This window comes from Alligator sinensis, unplaced genomic scaffold, assembly GCF_000455745.1.
Source record: "Alligator sinensis unplaced genomic scaffold, ASM45574v1 scaffold216_1, whole genome shotgun sequence".
Lineage (NCBI taxonomy): Eukaryota > Metazoa > Chordata > Crocodylia > Alligatoridae > Alligator > Alligator sinensis.
The window spans coordinates 2,258,241-2,280,434 of NW_005841868.1; the positions used below are offsets into that span (position 1 = coordinate 2,258,241).

Genomic DNA, 22,194 nt, shown 5'->3' on the forward strand with positions numbered 1-22,194 from the left:
GCCTCTCCTCGTAGGGCCTGCCCTGCTGCCCCCTGATCATGCGGGTGGCCCTCCTCTGGACCCTCTCCATGTTGTCCACATCCCTCCTCAAGTGCGGCACCCAGAACTGGACGCAGTACTCCAACTGCGGCCTGACCAGTGCTTTTGTAGATGGGGAGGATCACCTCCTTGGACCTGCTTGAGATGCATCTGTGGATGCATGACAAGGTACTGTTGGCCTTCCTGACCGCTTCCCCACACCGTCCGCCCATGTTCATTTTGGCATCAATAATGACTCCAAGATCCTTTTCTGCCTCTGCACTGACGAGAATGGAGTTCCCCAGCCTGTAGGTCTGCTGCTGGTTCTTCATCCCCAGGTGCAGTACCTTGTACTTGTCAGTGTTGAAACCCATCCTGTTCTCATCCGCCCACCCCTGTAACCTGTCTAGGTCCAATTGCAGCCTATTCCTCCCTTCTAGCATGCTCACTTCTCCCCACAACTTAGTGTCGTCTGTGAATTTGAACAGGGTGCTTTTTACCCCCTCGTCCAAGTCACTGATGAAGATGTTAAACAGTGCAGGCCCAAGGACCGAGCCCTGGGGGACCCCACTGCCCACATCCCTCCAGGTCAAAAATGACCTGTCCACCACCACTCTCTGGGTGCGGCCCTCCAGCCAACTAGTGACCCATTTGACTGTGTAGGTGTTGACTGTTAAAAAACAGTCCCCTAGTTTTTTAATGAGAATGGGATGAGAGACAGTATCAAAGGCCTTCCTAAAGTTCAGAAAGACTACGTCCACTGCTACACCTGCATCTAAGGATTTTGTGACCTGGTCATAGAAGACCAGCAGGTTGGTCTGACAGGACCTGCCTCTAATGAACCCATGTTGGTTGCCCTTAAGCATAATTTCCCCTGCTGGCCCCTCACGGACATGTCCCAGGATAACGCTCTCAAAAAGCTTCCCCAGGACCGAGGTAAGACTGACTGGCCTATAGTTTCCTGGGTCTTCCTTTCTCCCTTTTTTTGAAAATGGGAACCACGCTGGCCCTTTTCCGATCCTCTGGCACCTCGCCAGAGCACCATGACTGTTCGTAAAGCCATGCCAGGGGTCCTGCAATGACCTCTGCTAATTCCCTCAGTGCTCTGGGGTGGAGATCATCAGGACCTGCTGATTTAAATATGTTCAGTCCCTCCAGAAGTTCCCTGACTAGGTCCTCACTGACCCTAGGCCTGTGTGCGCCTCCCCTGGGTCCTACCCGGGATCCCGGTGGGGGTGGTGACCCCGGTCCCTGCTCAGAAAAATGGAGGCAAAGAAATTGTTAAATTTCAGTGGCTAGTTTCTCAGGCTCCTACAGTCAAAAACTAAAAGCTCCCCTACTTGTATTGTCTACAGTCAGCAAATGAGATTTTTATTCAGTCTACACCCAGTAGAAAATGAATGCCTGTTGGGGTAGGAACTGTCTCTCTGAAAGATTTCACAATAGAAAAGATGAAGGGTAAGAATAGAAATAGTGGCACAAAGAAATGAATTACTTTTCCAGGGTCATGCAGTGCTAGAGTTTTGTGTCTTGACTTTTCATTCATTGCTCTAGACATTACACCAACCTGCCTCCCATCTGTATTATGTACCATTATCCAGTTTTGGCTAGTGGATGGCAAAGAGGTTTATGGGGGGAAGATGGAAAGGAATAGTACTTGCATAGGAAGGAGAATTAAGTTGTGTAATCATTTTCCTATATTCTGAATGTCCATGTTTTTACTTTGTAACTTATGTTTTTAGGGTTGCATGGTGGACGGCCATCAGCTGGAAGTGAAAATCTCTGAGAGGGCCATCAAGTAAGACTCTGATTATAGTCCTGCTTCTCTAGGTGACAGTGAGCCTTTGAGCAACAGTGACCACATTTCATTGCCAACTAGTCTTTTTAATGACTTCACTGTGTGAAGAATGTGGTGGCTGCTGGGAGTAGTTCAGGTTGTGAAGAGTGCCAGTCTTAAATACATATTTAGGTGACACACTGGAATCATCCTAATTTACTGAGTAAATGTTTTGGGGGTTTTTTTTGCACTCTTTCAAATGATTATGTGGGAGTCATCAAAAATAGCAGTAGCAGTAGTGTTACTCAAGTACATAGCCTAATAAAAGGAATTGTCACCTAAAATTTGATTTATTCCAAGTAGAAAATAAAAAGAAGCTCTGAGTTTTAGGAGAAGGTTAAGCACCACTAAGTGAATAACAGCTTAACACTGATGAAGTCATTTAATTGAGAGAAACTGGCCAAAAGGTAAACTAGATTAGAGAATTGAATAGGGGCTCCCAAAGTATAACTAATGATTTTCACCCTAAGCTTTTAAAGAAAAGGATCTCTTTCCACTGTTACACTGGTCTCCAGGCAGGCGATAATTTTCTGTGCGTTGTCATTGGTGTTGAGGTGATCTTTGGGCTATGTGGGACTTTGCTTCAGAGCACATTCATATCTCTGCTTGCTTATGACTTTTGTGGAGGCACTGTAGCACTCCTCACGTCAAGGGCTGAAGGGTTACCATCTGATTTCCAGCTCTTGCTGGCTTGGTAACCATGCCTAGCAGTGGAATCAAGTGATTTCATACAGTAGCATGAAATGTTCATGCTATTTACAGCTGATCAAAGAGAACAGAAGTGAACTTAATGTAACTGAAGCAGTGGTATCAGCTCTGCTTCAGTTACGTTAATGCAGCCGACGTTGCAGATTTGTCATGGGTCCCAGATTTGAGTGGTTCACGATGGGGAACATCCCATGAGGAGGGACCTACTTAAATCATGGGGAGACAAGGGGTTTTCGCAGCCCGCTTGCAGCAGGCAGAGCTGATTTCGCGGGCACTTTACAGTGGCCTTGCCCCTCCTGCTGATTGGCAGAGAGGTCTTTGGGGGAGGGGAGGAGGGATGAGGGGACAGCCTCCACCTTGATTGGTGCTTGCCCTTCATGCCACCCTGCCCCTTAGCTCTGATTGGCTGAGAGGCCCCAGCAGGGGGAGGAGGAATTAGGGGATGGCCGCTATCTTGCCTGCTGTCCTCTGTGCCTCCCTGCCAGCCAGCACCTTCCCCTCCCAGCAGCACGAAACTCTGGCTCTCACTGGGGAACCAGCATTTGATTCTTTATTAAGTTGGAGGGGGGTATTTTTGTTGATTTTTGCAAATTTCACAGACAATCTTGGATTTTATGGTTTTTGTGAAATCTGCAAAGCCATGAATTAAGTAGGTCCCGACCCGTAAGTTCTAAAATCTTGTAGTTCCAACTTATTGGGGAAATAAGACACTTAAAAGTAATCACTGTTCAATTACGGCAGAATCAAAATAATGTTAATGGATTCTCCTGTGCATAAAAGCCTTTTCCTTGACTTATTTTAGTTTCAGTTTAGGTAGCAGGGTCAGATTTTTCATTAGTTCAATTAAAGTTGAAAAGTTTGGAATCAGAAAAGTAGGAGAGGAGATGATATCTGTTGAACTTGAAGGACCTGGGGTTAGATTTGTTGAAGGTATTTAGATGCCTATCTGCATCCTTAGGTTACCTGTGAAAATCTGGTCCGTCATGACCAAAAATAACCTGATAATTCAATAAGTACAGTAAATATCTCTTTGTTTTAAAAAAATCAGTTTTAAATGCAAAGTATCTATTTTCATAAATTTACTTTTCCCCCTTATATATTTATCATGTTTACAGTATTTTATCACTTTTTTGGCATGAATTTAACACCACCTGTGCATATTTTAATTTTATTCCAATTTTCATTCACTTTGCACTTGACATAAACCCTGATAAATAAGAAGTGTTAATCGGAGTTTTCCAATTTACTACAAAATAAAAAAGTAAGAATCTTAAAGAATTGCATGTTGAGGTATGAAACTGCTTAACTAAATACGTTTGAGTTTAGTATACGAAAAAACAGATTTGATACGAGAGCTGCATTTGATACAAGAGCTGCAGTTACCCCCAATATGAAAGAACTTTTTCTTTGGAAAATAGCTAAAAAGTACAAATGCTGGACAAGATTTGAATCTGTGTGTAAATAAGAGGGTTTTTTTAAAACCTGCTGATGGAAATCATGATTAAAATCAGTGATTTAAATCAATCCACTCTGCTGTCTAGTCTGTGAGGCTTCTGGAGATGCAAATAAGCATTCATTGAACATGTCAATCAGGAAACTAGACAACAGAAAGTCTACATTCTTAACCTAGAAGGAACTGAAAAGAGAGAAGTCTATGATGTGTTGATCTGTAGAGAGTAACTTTCTCATTTCTCTTTTGATTTACTAGGTCTACTGTGACTTCGTCCCGTAAAAAACAAATACTCAAGAAGCAAAAGAGCTCCAAGATCTTAGTCCGAAATATCCCATTCCAGGCTACGGTGAGGGAAGTCAGAGAGCTTTTCAGGTAGGTAAACTACCTCCATCTTATCTACAGAGAGGGAGTTATTCACTGGGGCTTGCTTTGATGGCTTTTAGCAGGTGACTTTGATATCTGAGCACTAGTGTTGTGGGATTGTTGGGTAACTGAGTCTAGCCTTGCATTTATCCTTGTCTGGAACGTGTATACCAACTCTTCAAGACATGGTGTACCTTGGTGAGCAGAGGCACCAGGACAGCAAGCAGGGAAAAAATGTAATTGTTTTGCATATGTCTGACCAGATTCACACTTTGTCCTGTGCATATGGCAATACATGTCATACCTCAAACCCTTGATTTATTTTTAAGAACCTTTTCTCATCATATGTGTGTTGCTGAGTGTCTGAAGTACTTTGTTTGGTGTAAGGGCATTGCTCAATGATTGGTATGCATGAGAGAAGAATTTAAGCTTTTGTGTGAGACTCCTGTTGTAGTTCTTTCCCATAAGAGTGCTGTCATTGGTCAGTGGCATCTTTCAGTACAGAGCCACCTAGGATAACACAGGGAGGAAAACTAGGAATGCTCAAAAATGTTGGGAGCCTCCCTTTTTGTTGGGGGGAGGAAGAGGGTATATGAGAGAGAGAGATTAAGTATCGCTTTAAAAAAAACTAGCTGTCTTCACTGACTTCCCATCCTCAGTTGTGCAGCCATTCAGGTACATTCTGGATTTTTAAGCACTGATTCACAAATGCATGTGAAACTTTGCATGATTGAAAAACGAAACCTATTCCCTACCCCCAAGTAGTTAATATGATTTTGTTGTGGCAATGACGCTAGAGATAGCCTGATCCAATGGGCTGGAAGGCTGGAGAACTGGGTTCTATTCCTTGTTCTGTTGCTGACCTGTTCTGTGACTTTGGACAAATTAGAGAACCAAGTATTACAGAGTGTAACTTCACGCAGTTAATGGTTGTGAAGGGTATGGGAGTGCGGTCTCTCAGTATCCAGTGAGTTTGGTTTGAGTGTATTTAAGCTGAACAATGGGGGAAACTATGTAAATCTCCCAATTGGATCATAGATAGACACAGGAGGGACACCTGCCCACTAACTGTTAGTGCAGACTTAGTGAAGGGGCACTTGGAGGGGCTGGACGTGTTCAAATCAGTGGGCCCAAATGAATTTCATTAAAGGGTACTGGAGAAATTGGCCGGTGTCAGAGCACAGCCGCTGGCACAGCTGTTCAAGCACTCATGGTGCTCTGGTCAGGTCTCAGAGGACAGGAAAAGGGTCAGTGTGGTCCCTGTTTTCAAGAAAGGGAGGAGGGAGGAACCGGAAAACTATAGACCCGTTGTTCTCACCTCTGTCCTTGGGAAAATTCTGGATAAAATAATTAAGGATCACATTTGTGGGAGCCCAGCAGGGGAAATAATGCTGAAAGGAAATCAGCGTGGATTCACTGCTGGTACATCCTGCCTGACTAACTGTGTTTCTTTTTATGACCAGGTTACAAAATGCTTAGATGCAGAAGTCAAGGTAGATGTCATCTACCTAGACTTTAAGAAGGCCTTCGATACGGTATCTCATTCTGGTCTCGTAAATAAACTGACAGGCTGTGATGTAGATGATTACACAGTCAGGGGGGTGGCAAATTGGCTTAGGGGTCATACCCAGAGAGTGGTGGTGGATGGGTCGATATCAGCCTGGAAAGATGTGGGCAGTGGAGTCCCGCAAGGCTCGGTCCTTGGACCAGTGCTATTCAATGTCTTCATCAGTGACTTGGATGAGGGCATAGAAAGCAAGTTCTCAAGTTACCAAATTATGGGGCAAAGTTAATACAGCAGAGGTTAGGGAACAGGTGCAGGTGGATCTGGACAGGTTGGAAAAATGGGCAGAATGCAATAAGATGCAGTTCAACAAAGACAAGTGCAAAGTGCTGCACCTGGGCAAAAAGAACCACCAACACTTACAGGCTGGGGGGTGACCTTCTTGACAGCACAGTAGCGGAAAGGGATCTTGAAGTCATAGTTGACTCCAAGATGAACATGAGTCGTCAATGTGACAAAGTGATCAACAAGGCTGACCACACTTTATCATGCATTAGCAGATGCATGACAAACGGGTCCAGGGAGGTGATGCTTCCCCACTTTGCTGCACTGGTCAGGCCACAGCTGGAGTACTGCGTCCAGTTTTGGGTGCCACACTTCAAGAGGAAGGCAGAGAATCTTGATATCGTTCAGAGGAGGCCACTCGTATGGTCAGAGGCCTGCAGGCAAGGCCCTACGAGGAGAGACTGAAGGACCTAAATTTCTTGAGCTTTTGCAAGAGAAGGCTGAGAGGTGATCTTGTGATTTCCTATAAATTCATCAGGGGAGGGCAGCAGGGAATAGATCTTTAATTACTAGGGCACCCCCTGGAGTAACTAGGAACAGAGGCCACAATTTGAGGGAGAGCAGAGTTAGGTTGGACATTAGAAAGAACTTCGTCACAATAACGGTTGCCAGAATCTGGAATGGGCTTCTAAGGGAGGTGGTGCTCTCCCCTACCCTGGGGATCTTCAAGAGGAGACTGGACAAGCACCTAGCTGGGGTCATCTGACCCCAGTGCTCTTTTCTGCCCATGGCAGAGGGTTGGACTCGATGACCTACCAAGGTCCCTTCCAACCGTAACGCATATGAATGTGTGTAATACTGAGCTCTAAGGACTGACTCTCATGAGGTGGAAGCCTACTTGCTTAAACTAGTCAAAGCCATGGACTGAAAAATGCAGAGGGCAACCCCACAGTGACACCCCCTCCCCCCCACCCCATCTCCTTTGGAGTGGAGAAAATGGCCCTAGATATCTCTCTTTCTGAATTCTCTTGAATATTTTAATAGCATGAAATGTTATACAAGGGTCAATCAGAGATAAGTACAATTTGAGGTCCCCAGTGCTTGTCAGGCTTTTCTCCTGCAAGTTATCTGGTTTAGTTGTACATTGTGATGCTGTTCAGAAATTGGTTTCTTGTGCTTAATTGGAACCAGGATGCAGTAGCTCTGTGTCAGAGGTATGTTTATGACCGTTAGTTGCATTGTCTGCACCACTAGAAGACACTGCTGCTATAGCGATGAGCTTCTATACGCTGGAATAGAGAGGGAACGTCTGGCAAGAGAACTTGTTTATTCAAGGGAACTTTTATCTTGGAGGCTTGAACTTTGACACTACAATGATAGGTCTTCTAGAAATAGACTGAACTCTACATTTGGACTTCAAGACTATTAGGATCACTTGGAATGAGGAATTTTAACCATGTGGCATCATTTCTACCCAAAACTTGACTCTTCCTGCCAAGTATGGGGCCAGCAAACTTGACAAGTTGAATTGCCAGCACTCTGCTGATATCCTCAATGATACCAGCCAACAAACCAAATAATTAACAGAGCCAAGTTGGCTTTCCGTTCTATAATAAATTCAGGGACAGGAGAAATCTGTACTTGTCCAAAAGATAAAAGATCAGTACAGAGAGATGTTATTGTTTTATGTTACCAAAAGGGCGTTGAAAAACAATGCATGGTTGAGAAGGTGGGGGTGAGGAGGCGGTTTTGATAATGCCTTAAGAAACACAGGGCTCTAGACCCATATTACCAAAAGCATTTTACCAACAATGCATAGTAATCAGGAAGCAAGGTTGCATCGGAATGTCAGATTCACTTAGTTACACCATAGGTTTATCCTCAAAGCAGAAACCACTAGTGTAAAAACAAAACCAAGCAATATAAAACGGAGCTGTCTTAATAGCATCCCTCTGTGTTTTCAGAAGGGCTAAACATTTGCATGCATCAAACATTACTAAATGCCACACATGCTGATATTTGTTTAAAATTTCAAGCCTTTGCTCTGATGCTGTAGATTTAGATCCTTCTGTGACTAAGAATCTTCTTAGTTTAAAACCATCCTTTGGAACTGGAGGTAGCTCACTTGGCAGGACTGCAGGGGGCACTCTTGTCCTTTATTTCCGTAGGAGGCAAAGCAGAAAACTAACTGATGCTTCCAAACAATGCCACTGCAGGGCAATGGTAGTTCTGCCTGTGGAGGTTAAAGGCTTTGTGGGACAAGTCTCTTCTCTATTGTTTCACATGTTCAAAAACCACTTTTAAGCCACCCAGTGGATGCTGTCTCTTAACCTGCTTCCTTTATGCCACTTTTGAATTGTCTGGGCAGGCTATGAAATGTAGAAGATTAAAAATCCTTTTTACCCTATACAAATGTTTCCACTTTTCAAGCTTTGTCAAGGGAACTCCTCTCCCTTTTAAATCTACCTAAGAATAAGTGTTAGCAATGCTCACACTTACCTGTTTGAAATGGAGCCAATAGTGGTTCACTTTTCTACATTAAAAAAAAATGGAAGCTTCTAAATGAGACACTTGAAGGCTACAGCTTTAGAAACTCTTACCCTATTCACCTTTCCTCTTTAATATTACTGTTTATCGGGGATCAGTCATCAGAACTCTTAGTCTAAGGAAAGACTAAAGATTCTTGTTTAGGAAGCCATACCAGTAGTCTAAGATGGGTACCAAAGGGCTACCTTGTGCCTGTGCTGTTCCCCTGGTCTAGCTGATTCAAACTAACATTGCAGGCCAAGGGTTATGCACCAAGTGTTAGTAGGGGTGCATTTTAGAATACTTTGAAACGGACAGATGATGAGAAACACATTTAGAAAAGCCGTGGTAAGAATTTAAATTAGCATGGCTTTTCTCATACCTGTAGTTTGCAGAAGATTTAGGGTATGTGCTTGTTTCTTTTGATTTCAGATTTTTGGGTTCAGGGCTTTAATACATGGGGCAGCTTGGAAGGGAATAGTTTTTATATGCATTTGGCCTAGCACAGTTCAACACCTCTAAAGTCCTTGGCCCGCCGAGTCTGTCAGGAATGTCACACTAAGAAATTTACCTCACTTCCTGACCTCCACCACACGTGAGCTGGAGGAACCATCACTAACAATGAAGAGAGTTTTTAGTTTCTGTGCTCTCTTTGCTGAGGCTACCAGTTAATCAACTAAACAGTTCAGAACTCTGCTTCCAGTATCCGAGTGGCTTACACTTAAGAATTTCAACCTCACTTATAAAACAGATCTATTTTAAAATGAAGCCTTGAGCACGCACTGCCCCAGAATATTGTACTGCTAATGGTGATGGCTTTTGTGATGTGGGCATCTGGGGATTTTGATGGAGACCAATCAATCTCATTTTACTTATTTGCCTTAAATACAAGCTCTATCTGATTAGCAAAGCCTACATGCAGATGTTAAGATGTTCCCCTCAGTGGATCATTTCCTTTACTGGCTTTCTCCACTTTCATTTCTACATGGGGAGCAACAAAGAACGGATCTTCCTGACCCAGTTCTCTTTCACAAGATCAGGAAGTAGGGAAAACAAAAAAAAAAATCAAATCTGGTGAACACTGTCAGTTCTCTGTTGCTCTGTTAGAATGCTCTTGGGCCAAGATTTTCAAAAGTGACCAGTGATTTTTGGGAAGTTATATTTTATACCTGTGATTTTCAAACAGCAGGTTGTCAGGAATTTGTGAATTTTAGGTACCTTTAGAATGTGTCATGTTGGGTCCATGTAATTGTCAGTCACATTAATAGGCCCTTCTAGATGATTTGTTTTCTAACCAACTTTGAGAACATGAAAAATGGAGGCACCATTATCCACAGACTTTCATCACAGATCATGAGATTTTCATTTTTTATTAAAATAGGAAAAACTTAGATTTAGGGGTAAAATCCCTTTCAACTTCTTCCTGATCAATCAGCACTTTGGGAGTTGTATATATGATAGATAACCTACATAAAAACATGCCTTTGCATGGAAAGCATGTCATCAAAGAAGAGGAACACTTGTAAAAGCATTCACAAAGTATATAACAGGGTTGATTTGGCTTCCTTGTAGTTACTTTACAAAATATATGGTACTGGAAAATTGTAGTTGAGTGAATTCTATATAGAATTCCAGCAAGTTCCCAAGACTAGTTAAAACACAAAACTGCTTCCATCTGATAAAAGGTAGAACCAGAGATGGTTCTGGCATTAAGTTTTGGGAATATATATATTTGGGATTTGGGAACTCACACCAACACTCACCAACCCACCCTGCTCTTTCTAGATTTAGAACTAACCATCACGTCCTCATGTTTCTGTGTAAGCAGAAGAAGAAAACAATACTACCCTCTATCCCTAATTATTTGTTTGCCATTAGGTCTGTAAAAAATTCAAGGCTTGTTGTTGTATTATCAAGATATGTAGCTATCTGTGCAGATCTTTTACAATTAATCAGTCTTGAATTAAAATCCTTCCTGTAGGACTTGAATTCGTACAAATTTTGTAAATCTCTCAAGTTACAGAATTGATATGGACCAAAGTAAATGCCTACCTTTAATTGGAATAAGGGAACAGCTTCTAGAGAAATAAATCTGCAAATGATATTGGAACAATGTGTAAGGTTCCTAGGATACATTTAGTCCTCTGTTATCAAATTCTTGTATAAATCTAACTTTGCATCTTAGAAAAACCCGATGGGATTAAAGATTGGCATTTGGTTTGGGGGCAAATGTTATATGCCACAAATAGATGTTCTGTCCTTCATTTCAACCATTTGCCTTGCTTCTTGTTTTACCTTTTTAAAAAATATAATACTTGATACTGTTGAAAAAAGAAAATTCCCTAAGCTAGGAACCAGTCATGATTCTAATGCTGTCACTAGGGACAGGGTTTGGGAATTGAATGTCTTCTACAAGAGGAGGTGGGGAGGTGGACATAAGTAATGGATAGAGTGAATAAAATAGGCAGATATTTTTAAGAAAGTCATTATAAAGTTAATCCTACAAAATAATGCCTTGCACTTGTTCAAAATGGGGAGGGACCATTATAATAAAGTGCAGTTACCAGATTCGGTTCTTCATTTCCCATTATGAAGGAATACAGTGGCATAATGAAGTCTAGTGCAAGACTCCTGACTGTTCACACCTTTTTCTTTGAAAAGGAGGCTACATGACTGGAGAAAAATGTCCCTTCCTCAAAATATCTTCCTTCTGTCAAACTTGTAGAAATGTTCGATAACTGGAGGCAGTAGAAACCAAATAGTTTGTGACCTCTACCAGTGCCAGAGTTGGTGGCATTTAATTGGGACATTCAGCTAAGGTAAATAACACTAAAATTGGCTAAGTAATTGAGCACTTGAACACCAATTACTACAGTTTTAAAAGTGGAAATGGTATAATTTTATTTCCAAATTAATCGCTAATATTTTTAGCTGTTTTAAAACCTGGATAAATCCTCCAGATAATATCTTGCTGCTATTAAGAAGTTTTGAAACATGCATTCCAAGAATTCTCCAAATAACATCTGGAAACAGTCTAGGCCTACATTTGTGCATTCATTTAATTATTGCTATTAATGCTAATATAAAGCCTTCTATTTATTATGCAATTTATTAATCCCATAAAACTGAACCAAAACAAATCGACACAAATGATGTATGTTGAGCATATTATGCAGAAAAAAATGCTGGATATGTGAAGCATGGATGTACTAAAATACAGAACTAGTGGAAGGACATAACACAGATCATCAACTCTGAATTAGAAAGGGTGGAAAAAGTCACCACCACTTATTCAGCAGTAGATTCATCTCCAAATTATGCCAATGGACTGGACTGCATCTCTGCGTTCATTTAGGATATTAACATGTGAAGTAGTTTTTTGTCAAAGATACGGTGTATATGGCACTGAAATTCCATAATCTTGTTGGTACAGAGTCGGATTAATGAATTCTTTATTACAACAGCATACAGATAAGAGGCAGGGGTGGCAATATAGGACACTAGAGACATAGTTTAATTTCTTGTCCTGACACAGTGTGTATGGTTTGGGCCAATCACTTTGTGTCTCTGTTTCAATTTCCTCATCTGTAAAATGGGAACTGTCCTACTGTACAGAGGTGCTTGTGAAATCCTCAGATCCTACAGTAATAAAGGGAGGTCAGAAAGATGAATACGAATGAGAAGAAATAGCACAAGAAGATACAATAACGGTGCAATGACCAAACTATATAATTGGTTTGTAGCAAGATCTTTATTTGTGTGAACATGCAAAAGCACTCTTTTTTTCTCATGTTGAACAATAGGAATAACTGAAGGGCCCAAATATTAGCCTATTCTTGCCTTTTCTTCCTAGCTTTTTCTCTATGTTATGTTTTGTTTTTTCAGTGAAGAGCGTATTTTAAGAAAAAACCTCCAGAAATAATACAGTCTGAGAGTAAGCAATCCTGCCTTTTCTTTCTAAAAGAGGATGCTATTTCTCCTGATGCTGCAAGCAATAGAATTCTCTCTTGCTTTTTTTGTTAGCGCTGTCGCATCATGTTGTTCAGATCAAGGAAGGAAAATAGTGGTTTGAGAATGCAACAGATTTGCCTCTTGGATTTTCCAAAGAGGTCCATGTACTAAACGCTTGTCTGAATAATGGCCTCTTATGAGGCAGATAATGCTCCCATCCAGGTGTCATTGGTGGATTTTCTATAATGATTGCAGCACACAAGCTGGCTGGAATGACCTTCTGGTTCTAGAATGGGAAGGATGCTTGGGTATTGTGAACATGAGTTTATCTGAGTGCTGTGCATATGCTATACTGTCTTCCACTAAATTTACTGTGTAACTGGTTTCAGGAGGACTATGTAGATAGAAAACCTAAACTATAATGCATCTGAGATGCATACTATGGTGCATGTAGGTGGTATAATGTTTTTATGGCACAGATGGATTATGTGTCTATAGTCTTTTTATACAGCTATGATAGCTTTTCTGTGTTGCTCAATCATTAGTGAAACCTCTCTGTGCTGCAAGCCCTGATTTCAAAGGTGGCACCCCAACACAAAGTGCAGATGCAGCACTTGGGCATTAAAATAAGCACTTACAAGTCAAATTAAGGCCAGATCTTTTCACTCATTTTTTGTCAGCTGAGGCTTTAGCATTTAATGTTTAATTTAGGATAAAATCCTGTTAAGATTCTATGTTTTAACAACTGGGCTCCTTGCCCTCATATAGATACCGTCCCAGCTATGATCAAGTCTGTGGTTCCATGAGTTTCAGAATCTGGTTTACAAATGTAGAATTGTGCTCTGAACTTCAAGTTATCATTTTATTTGAGAAACTATGATGGAAAGAACTTTTAAAAACAGTTGCATTGAAGAGATGCATTTTTATCAATGCCTCCTAGAAGCTGTCTATGCATTTGTCTCAACCTCCTTTGTCTCGCCCAACTTTGTCTCACCCTGTTGGTGTCTTTCCAACTCTTCAAGACTGTGAACGAAGGGGGAGTCTCTCTGCTTGGCTGCACTTCCTGCTCCTTCCCCATGAAATGGTGCATATCTACCCTGCCTTCTTCCTTCCTGGAGGTGTAAGCCTCCTGCTAGCAGCATGAATGGCAGAATTTCACAACAGGGTGGGGAAGGCATTCATTAATAGGGGCAAACCATTGGGTTGTGGCAGTCTCACCTGTTGTACTATTGTATGGCCTTTATGCCTTTTCTGGTCTTTCCTCTTGGTTTTCTTTTATCCTCATGTTTTTCCCCTGATGGGAGCAATCAAAGACTAAGGGCAGGTTTTAGTCTCTGCTCTTAGAGCCAGTATACACCGTAATTGCAGCCCTGCCAAGTCTTGTTCTATACTACAGAAAGTTGAAGTGCTATGTTTAGACTTCATCATACATCCAAGGCTTTGCATAGACCATTAAGCCCTGCTTATTCTGTTTTATATATTTGTACAGCACCTGGCACACAAGTGCATCGATTCATGAGTGGAGCCTGTATGGGCTATTGCAGTGTTGCAATGAAAAAATGTTGTATCCCATGCCAGTGCAAAGTCTGCACTGTCAGTTTTATTTTCTCCTACATCACCTGCTCCAGCTGCATACTTAAAATAAGATTAAAGCAGCTGATATTCAAGACATTACACATGCTGGCTTCAAAATGCCAGGTACCCCAGATCAGCATGTGTGAAAATGGTCATTCGCTATATACAGGTGTTTTTATGGATAGCAAATAGCAGATGTGCATTGGTGATGCTACTGTGTGGGTCCAAATGAAAATGCAGGGGTTGTGAGTTTTTTGTTTTTGTTTCTGTTACTACATGGAAAAGCTCCTGTGGCTTTTATGAATTTTATTTTCTTCTGTAAGTCTATTCTTGTGGTGCTAGAAACCCAAACATACAGCAGCATTAAACTTTTACATGAAAACCAAGAATTAAAGCTGACCGTTGTAGTTTCACTTTGCAAGATGAGCCATCTAGGAAAAAATTAAACAGGCTTTTCAGTGCACTTTTTGCATTTTCAATTAAATAAAAAGGTGTTTAACATAGATAAGAACATTTTTACCTCTGTTGCACTTTAAGCAACACTGTCAAGATTATCTTCCCCAGAACATAGGGGAAATTCTCTGCATCCCTTTCTAAGGTCTGAATGTAACTGCAATATACTGGGTTTTCAAGTGAATTCCAAGCCAGCAGCCTTCTTCCTTGTTCCCCTACACCCTTGTTGCCGAGGCATTTCCAGCTGCCTGTTCTTATTCAGTTCGATCATCTAATGCAAACTAAGGGAATTTGTAGACTTCCTTATTCTGAGATATATTTTTTTTTTTTCCGATGTGGCTCTCTCACTGAGGCACTAAGCTGAACCTAGTGGTGGGGCTTAATTAGTTTTATGCACCAGTTTCTCACTGCTTATCATTGCAGGGGTGTTTCTGTTTTTTGTTTGAAATGCCATGTTTAAATGTTACCCTCTGGCAATTTTTTTTTCCCTGCACCTGTGTATGTTCTGATTGGTGACTAAGACTTGGGGAAGCTTTTTCTTTTAATTCTCAATAGGAAGCAAGTAGCTGAGTGGCTGCTAACCTTGTCCAGCATCTCCTCTGGCTACCTATTCAGTGCTATTAATATTACACAGTCTTGTTCTTTTGCCTGAGCTGGTAAAAAGAAAATTTTGTCCTACAGTAAACACTAAGCGCATGTGCTTCTGACATACTCATTTGATTAGCTTTGATTTGGCCTTAGGATTTCTAGAAACTGTCATAACAGGAATCATACTTATCTAACATCTCAACTCAATCATCTCAAATTTTGTTCCCCAAATTGCAATCAGGATTTAAACAACAAAACACACCTTTCCAATTGTTTTTTATATTTAGGCCTTTTTAAGTGATTTTTAGTCTCAACAGTGGAACTTTTCATAATATAGGGTCAACTTTTACCATCTTTTCCACTAGTGTGTGGTGTGTTTTTTTTCAGTCTCTGTCACTTCATAGGAATGTCCTAACACAGGCACCTTCTGTTAAAGGGGGGGGGCAATTATTTTGGCTGGGGGGGGGGCCACTTAATGAGTTTTAGTGAGGTGTTGAGGGCCACAAGAGTAGCCCCACCCTTTGACAGGTGCCCTGCCCCATGATCACCATCTTGGGATGGGTGTCTCGCCCCCTAAACCCTGCCGTTTGTCTCTCCCCTTGTCCCTGGCTGTATTTCTTTTGGGAGTAGTGGGTATGGGGGGGTTGGGGTGGAGTTTGTGCGAAGTTGTGGCTGTGCGTGGGAGGGTAGAGTATGTTGCGGGCTGTGTGTATATGCGGGGAGGTTGTGGGGGTGGGAAGTGGGGGGGGAGGGGGGGAGGTTGTGAAGGGGGGGCACAGCCCCTGGTGTCGGGAGGAGGGATCACATGGGACTCCCCGCAGGTCACATGCAGCTCCCAGCACTCGTGCGCCAGCGGAGGGGAGCCCTGCGCGATGGTGCGGGCTGCCTTCCCCACCCCTTGCTGCCACAGGCAGCTCATGGGACCCTGCCGGAACGGGAGGGAGCCCCACCACCTGCTTCCTGGCAGAGTCCTGTGAGCTGCACATGGTGGCAGGGAAGGCAGCTGGTTACATCGCACGGGGCTTCCACCCAGTGGCATGCATGGACCCAGAGCTGCATGTGACCTGTGAGGAGCTCCACAAGGTAGAGGTGGGTCAACCTGGCTGTGGTCCTTGCTGCCACATGCAGCTCGCAGAACTGGCTGAAGCCATGCACCACCGGGCAGCAGTGCCTGCGCAGGCTATGAACACACGGAGGGCCTGCCACCTGCTGCTGCTGCCATTGGCAGGGGCTATGCACCATGACAGGGTGGGTGGGGGGTTCTCCCCACCACCCTCTCTCATGCCTCACAAATGCCACACACCCAACGCTGTCTCCACCCAAGCTTTGCACTCCCACTGCCCCCCTGGGTGCAGTCCCCGGGCTCCGCACTTGCCTGCAACCCCAGCTCTGCACTCCCACCTAGCTGCAGTTTCCCCTGCCCGCTACTGCCTCCCTACCTGATGACTGGAGCAAGCATTGCAGCAGGGATGCAGGAGGAGCTGGGGAGCTGAGTAGGTCCCCCAGTGACTGCAGCAGTGGCCCCACTCAGAAGTTGTGCATCTTGGCTAGGCCAGGGCCCTCCTGTGCATGAGGGTGGGAGCGAGACACACAGGCTGGGCGGGGTACAGTTAATTGGCTGGCACCCGTGGGCTGGATGATATTGCCTGGCGGACTGAATGCAGCCCACGGGTCACATTTGCCCACCCCTGTGTTAAAGAACAAAACACTTTCAGGTGCTGACATTTGTCAAACCCTTCCCATAAAATATTTTTTTCCAGACCCAACGCTGAAGCAATGTTTGCTCTGCATGTGATCCAGTGGAATTTAAAATTTTCTTGAGTGACTTACATGTGTCTTGCCTTTAGAGCTTATAGAAAGGCACAGTCTTGTCATAAACCACATGTAGTTAGTGTTCTTTCCTCGAAGAAATGTATCTTTCTGTTGAATGAATGCTCAACTTTTTTGTTCTTGCCTCCTAGAAGGGAGTGGTTTTTAATAGGAATTCAATCACCAAAAGGCTAAGAAGAGTGGTTGAAACATTGTTGAATGATAGGATCTTCAACTATTGTTATGATGATCTTGTTGTGAGGATGTTGGGAAGTAGTTGAATTGCTGCCTGGCCCTCTGCCCAAAAAGATGTAAGAATGTCTTGATGAAAGATGATGATCCAGGTGGAATTTCAGCCCATCCTGACATCATAAGCCCAAAGAATTAATAATGATAAAAGCCAGTTTGCCTCCAACTCTGGCGGAGTTCTGCCAGTGGAGCTGAGATTGTGGGTAACCTCAATAGACTGAAAGTTTAGCCTCCTTATGAACCAACTGAAGCTGGCAAGGTCTGCTTCCATCTAGGGAACATCTGGAAGAGGTGCTGCTTAGGCTAACTGTGTGGTTGCCTCTTTAAGATGGCCATCTGCATTTCAGATGGCCACTTGCCAACTCTGTCCCTTTCCAAAGTAACTGCTTCAGGGAGGAAAGATTAAAGGGGATGGAAATTTAGCTTGGCTTTTAGGAAGAACTTTCTTGCTGTGAGTGAGGGTGGGGAAGCACTGGAGCAAGCTATGCAGCAGAGTTCTGGCATGTCCATCCTTAGCAGTTTTAAAGAGCAGGTTAGACAAATATTTGTCTAGGATGGTTTTAGACAAAGATGATCCACCTTGAGCAGGGGGTCAGATTAGACCTCCTCAGATTCCTTCCAGCCCTACTATTCTATGATTTTATGCAAAAGGTATGTAGCAGGTAATGCCTACCATAAAACTAACAGTCATGCTCACTGGAAAAGGAGAGAGGCTTGGCAGATATAGCACTGGACAGGGATTCAGGAGACCCGAGTCCCAATCACGCCTCTGTTAGTGGCCTGCTTCATAACCTGGAAAAAAATCACTAGCTGTTCCCTGCTTTTCCCATTGTGTAGTGGGCATAAAGCCCTCCTTTTGTAAGGTATTTTATGTACTAATTTAAAGCACAAAGGAAGAGATGGGCATTTTATTATAAAAGTTTTCCTCAGCATTGTTTAAGGCAGCTGCACTCTCATGCTGCAGTGGCCACTGTTCAGTCAAGTGGCCTTATCCATGGGAGCTCTGGGAGAACCCTTCTATCCTTGACGCACAGTATTATCTAAATCACCTTGGTTCAAGGACCTATCTTGGCTTTTGCCCAGTTCCTTCATTAAAGTGTTTTGGTTATGCAGTCTTTCCCGCTTGCTGTTTGTAGGTGATATGATGGTGGTGGTGGTTGTTATTACTGTTATAATTATCTGGGTAGAATAAATGGTTTCCCTCTTCTGTTTATTTGGTCTTAACTGTGGCAGCTTCTACACTGCTTCTAGCACTTGTTCCTGGGGATTCCTTGGGAACCTACCTGAGATCCAGTATTTAGGCAGTAAGGAGAGGTCAACCAGGAGTCTTCTGCTTTTGATAGCCCTGGGTACTGGTCAAAGAACCTGCCTGCACTGGGCCCAGCTGCTGCCAGCATGGGCATGTGTCTTCCAGCACTCTGTTTTGCAAACCAGTTGCTTGCAGGGAGCCACACACAGCTGTGGAACTGCTTCCATGCAGTATTGCCACTGTTTCCACCTTAAATCCACATATATGTGTCCTGCTCTGTTTGTGCCACAATGGCACGCCAGCAGCAAATGGGTTAAAAAAAAAAAAAAAAGTGTGGGTGAGGGGTGGAAGCAAGGTATTTCAGATGCTCATTATTCACTGCCAACTTTCCCCAAAATCGTATTAATTTCACGCTGTCACGCAGGACTGCGCTGTCTTTCTCGTCAGTGCTGGGGAGGGTGGGTGGAGGGGGGAAGATGGGAAAGAGCGTGCTCTCACTTCAGCATTGCCGGTATTTGGAAAGATCATTGGTAGCCTCTCTCTGCTACAACACCGGCCCAGCGCCAGCACGTTCGGGCTGCCTGAGTTCTGGGGCGGGAGCTGGATCTAGGAAACGGGAGAGGTGCTTCTCCACATGATGGCTCCTGATGATCGTTTTCCACCCCGCTGCTTGCGCAAAAGCCCCATGAAATTAGGTCTGTTGTAGCAGGCAAGTTTACCCTACAAACTGATGATGGTGTAGGGGGGAGGGAAGAAGGCAGTCGGCTGCCCTACCTGTGGGGAAAGAGGAAGCTGTCAGGTTTAGTAAAAGTCCCTTTTTATGTGCGTCTGCAGTCTACAAGGAATGTTTCTGGCAATGGAAGTGGGCAGGTTTGCAGTTGGGGTTGGTCTGTAAATTGCTCTCACTTTAAAAATCTTCCCCTGGACTTGTCCCCTGTTTAACTGTCCCCTCATGCTCTCTGCCACTGCTGGTTCAAGAGCCTTTTCCTCTGCACTGGCATCCACCCAGAATGGCCTTTCTGCATCTCTGCTTTGCTGACTCGTGACCTCCCCTCCATGCATACTGCCTTGTCATGTTTTGGTACCTTTTCACTGTCCTATGAGGTAGGCAGCAGCTGTTGTACAGCAGGAGATGAATGTTTTAGCCTAGGGTTCTAAACGACATGGGATCTCTTAATGTCCCTGTAAAGCACAGACAGGCCTTTTGTCTTTCTAAGAACTGCAAAGACCCTCATGGACTTTGGGAAAACTCACTTCACCCATCTCTGGAGAAGAAAGGGTTCCTTAGCCCCTGGTAGGATTAGAACCTGTGGCTCTCGTAAGTCTAGAGGAGTGGTTCTCAACCTTTTTTAGGCTCAAGGCACCCCTTGGAAAATGCCATCTCCTGGCTTTCACTTGTTCTGGTTTTTTGACTGCACAAAAACAACAAGTCTTTGGTTGCACAAAACTCCAAAAGACTGCAGCAGGTCAGAATGGCTCTGACCCTGTGGATTCCTATTTGAAATCTGTGGGTTTATCTTGTGAATCATGTGTAGATGTTTACACACCTAACTGCGCTAATACTGTGCAGCACGCCACCCCACCCCAACACCATTGAAAGAATCTCTTGTGACTCTGGTTGAGAATCTCTGCTCTGGATGCTTCATACCAGGTGCTGAGACCTCATGAGCCAACCCCACTGCAAATGCCTGCCTATGCTCTTGAACTTTCCCCTGTTCCCCGTGTTGGCAGACAATGCTCTGTGTGTTTTAATTTAAGCCCTCTCTAGAAAGGTCTGGCAACCTATGGCCCATGGGCTGAATCTGGCCTGCAAAGAAACCAGCCTAGCCCTGAAAGGTCCAATCTGGCACGGGGGATTAGTGCCATGGAGCTGCATCATATTGCCTGTCCCCTCTGCAGCACTCCCCTCTTCTGTGGAGCTTGCTGCTTTGCTACATATATGCTTCCCTCGATCTAGAGAGGCCGGGAATCTGCAAACAGTTGGCTGCTCAGGGTAGGGATATGAAGACTTCCATTTTGGCAGCTGTGGCTAGGTTGCAAACTCTGGCCTGCCCAAAAGAGTGCCCACCCCTGCTCTAAAGTGTGTTAGAGGCTCTACGCTCTTAGGACGGTTCAGGTACAAACCTCTTCATTTGATGTCTTATGTTACTGACCCACAAAATCCAGTTCTTTTTAGAGGTGCTGAGCCCCCGAAACCACAGTTGGAGATGAGTGGAGATGCAGGTGCTTGGCATCTGTGAAAAATTAGCCCAGTAGCTTTTTGACTTTTCCTTCTTCCCACACTCTGTGACTACATGAATGCAGATCTACTAAAAACTGGTTGCAGCTGCATATGTACAGTTGCTCTAAATAGTACCCAATAAGAGAAATGTTGGTGTGTCATATGAAGTACATTAACCCTTTGAGCAGTATTTGCAGGAATACCATGGGTATTACTCCAGCAGCAGCATCTGGAGGGTTACATTGAAGCTATGTTCATAGCTTCTAAGTGCCACTGTTTGCTCCCAGATTTTCACATGGCCTGAAATAAGACACACCTTGTTTTTTGGGAAGGTAGAATGGAAAAAAAAAGATTTTTCCAGAGTTATGGCTCCATAGAGCAGAGAGAGCGTCTAATTTTCACCTCACGTGTGCTCTCTTGCTTCTCAAACAGATGCTGAAACCCTATCATAGAATCATAGAAAGTTAGGGTTGGAAGGGACCTCAGGAGGTCATCTAGTTCAACCCCCTGCTCAAAGCAGAACCATCCCCGACTAGATCATCCCAGCGTAGCTGCTGCTGAAGCCTGATCTCCATGGGCAGATCTGTGATTGAGCTAAAAATAGCTGCAAGGCTGAAATGGGAAGAGAGAAACTAGGAATAGCTAATAGACAGCAACATAGCCAGAAGAAAGGTGAGCTTGATTAGTGGAACATCAAGACCATTAAAAGGGAATTGGAGTGAAGAACAAGGAGCCAGTAAGTCAGTTGACTCCCTGAGCTGCCTAAATACAAATGCCATGGCTGCTGCCAGAAAGAAACAAAGCTGGATTGAGAATCCAAGTGGGGTATTTCTCTTCTGGGCAGAAAATCAGCTTCCCCACTTAAGATGCATACATTCCCCTCCTCTCCTCATTTTAGGGGACTGATTTGTTTTGGGAAGTGCTATGTGTGATATGTGAGTAAATACTGTATATCATATAGATCAGGGACGAAGCTTTGTCCCAAGACATGGTTCTCCCAGCTGTGTTTTTATTTAGGCTTTGTCGTTAACTTGCTGCATGACAGTAAGTCACTTCAGAATACACTTGGGTCTCTCTTTATGCAAGGGTTGCGTTCCAAAAAAACCTTGCATAAAGCAAATTCACATAAAGCAAATCTGTTATTATACGCATAGCAGTGTTGCATGCCTCTTTGCATATGATCGAATTTTTCTCGCACAAAGTGAATTTCTGGTATAAATAAGGTTGTCGCATATAAGCGAATTTGCACAAAACGAACTCGCATAAAGAGACACCCAAGTGTATGTGCCTCAGCTTCCCCACGTGTGACATGAGGACTGTAGCTTCCAACATCTGTGTTGAAGATGGACCCTGTATAACTTAGTAGGATTAGGTTCTCAGATGTTTTTCTCAGATGATCTGGATT

The 22,194-nt window shown here is 43.5% G+C and overlaps 1 protein-coding gene across 4 annotated transcripts in view; it reads left to right on the top strand.

Moving 5' to 3' along the window:
* Positions 1-22,194, top strand: part of RBM19 (RNA binding motif protein 19) — a 121,658-nt gene that overhangs the window by 31,532 nt on the left and 67,932 nt on the right. For all 4 annotated transcript variants that reach the window (XM_006016794.3, XM_025193064.1, XM_025193067.1 and 1 more), the window contains 2 exons: positions 1,761-1,816; positions 4,272-4,388. In XM_006016794.3, the coding sequence (XP_006016856.1) occupies positions 1,761-1,816; positions 4,272-4,388 (173 nt within the window). Of the gene's footprint in view, positions 1-1,760; positions 1,817-4,271; positions 4,389-22,194 lie in introns of those variants that run through there.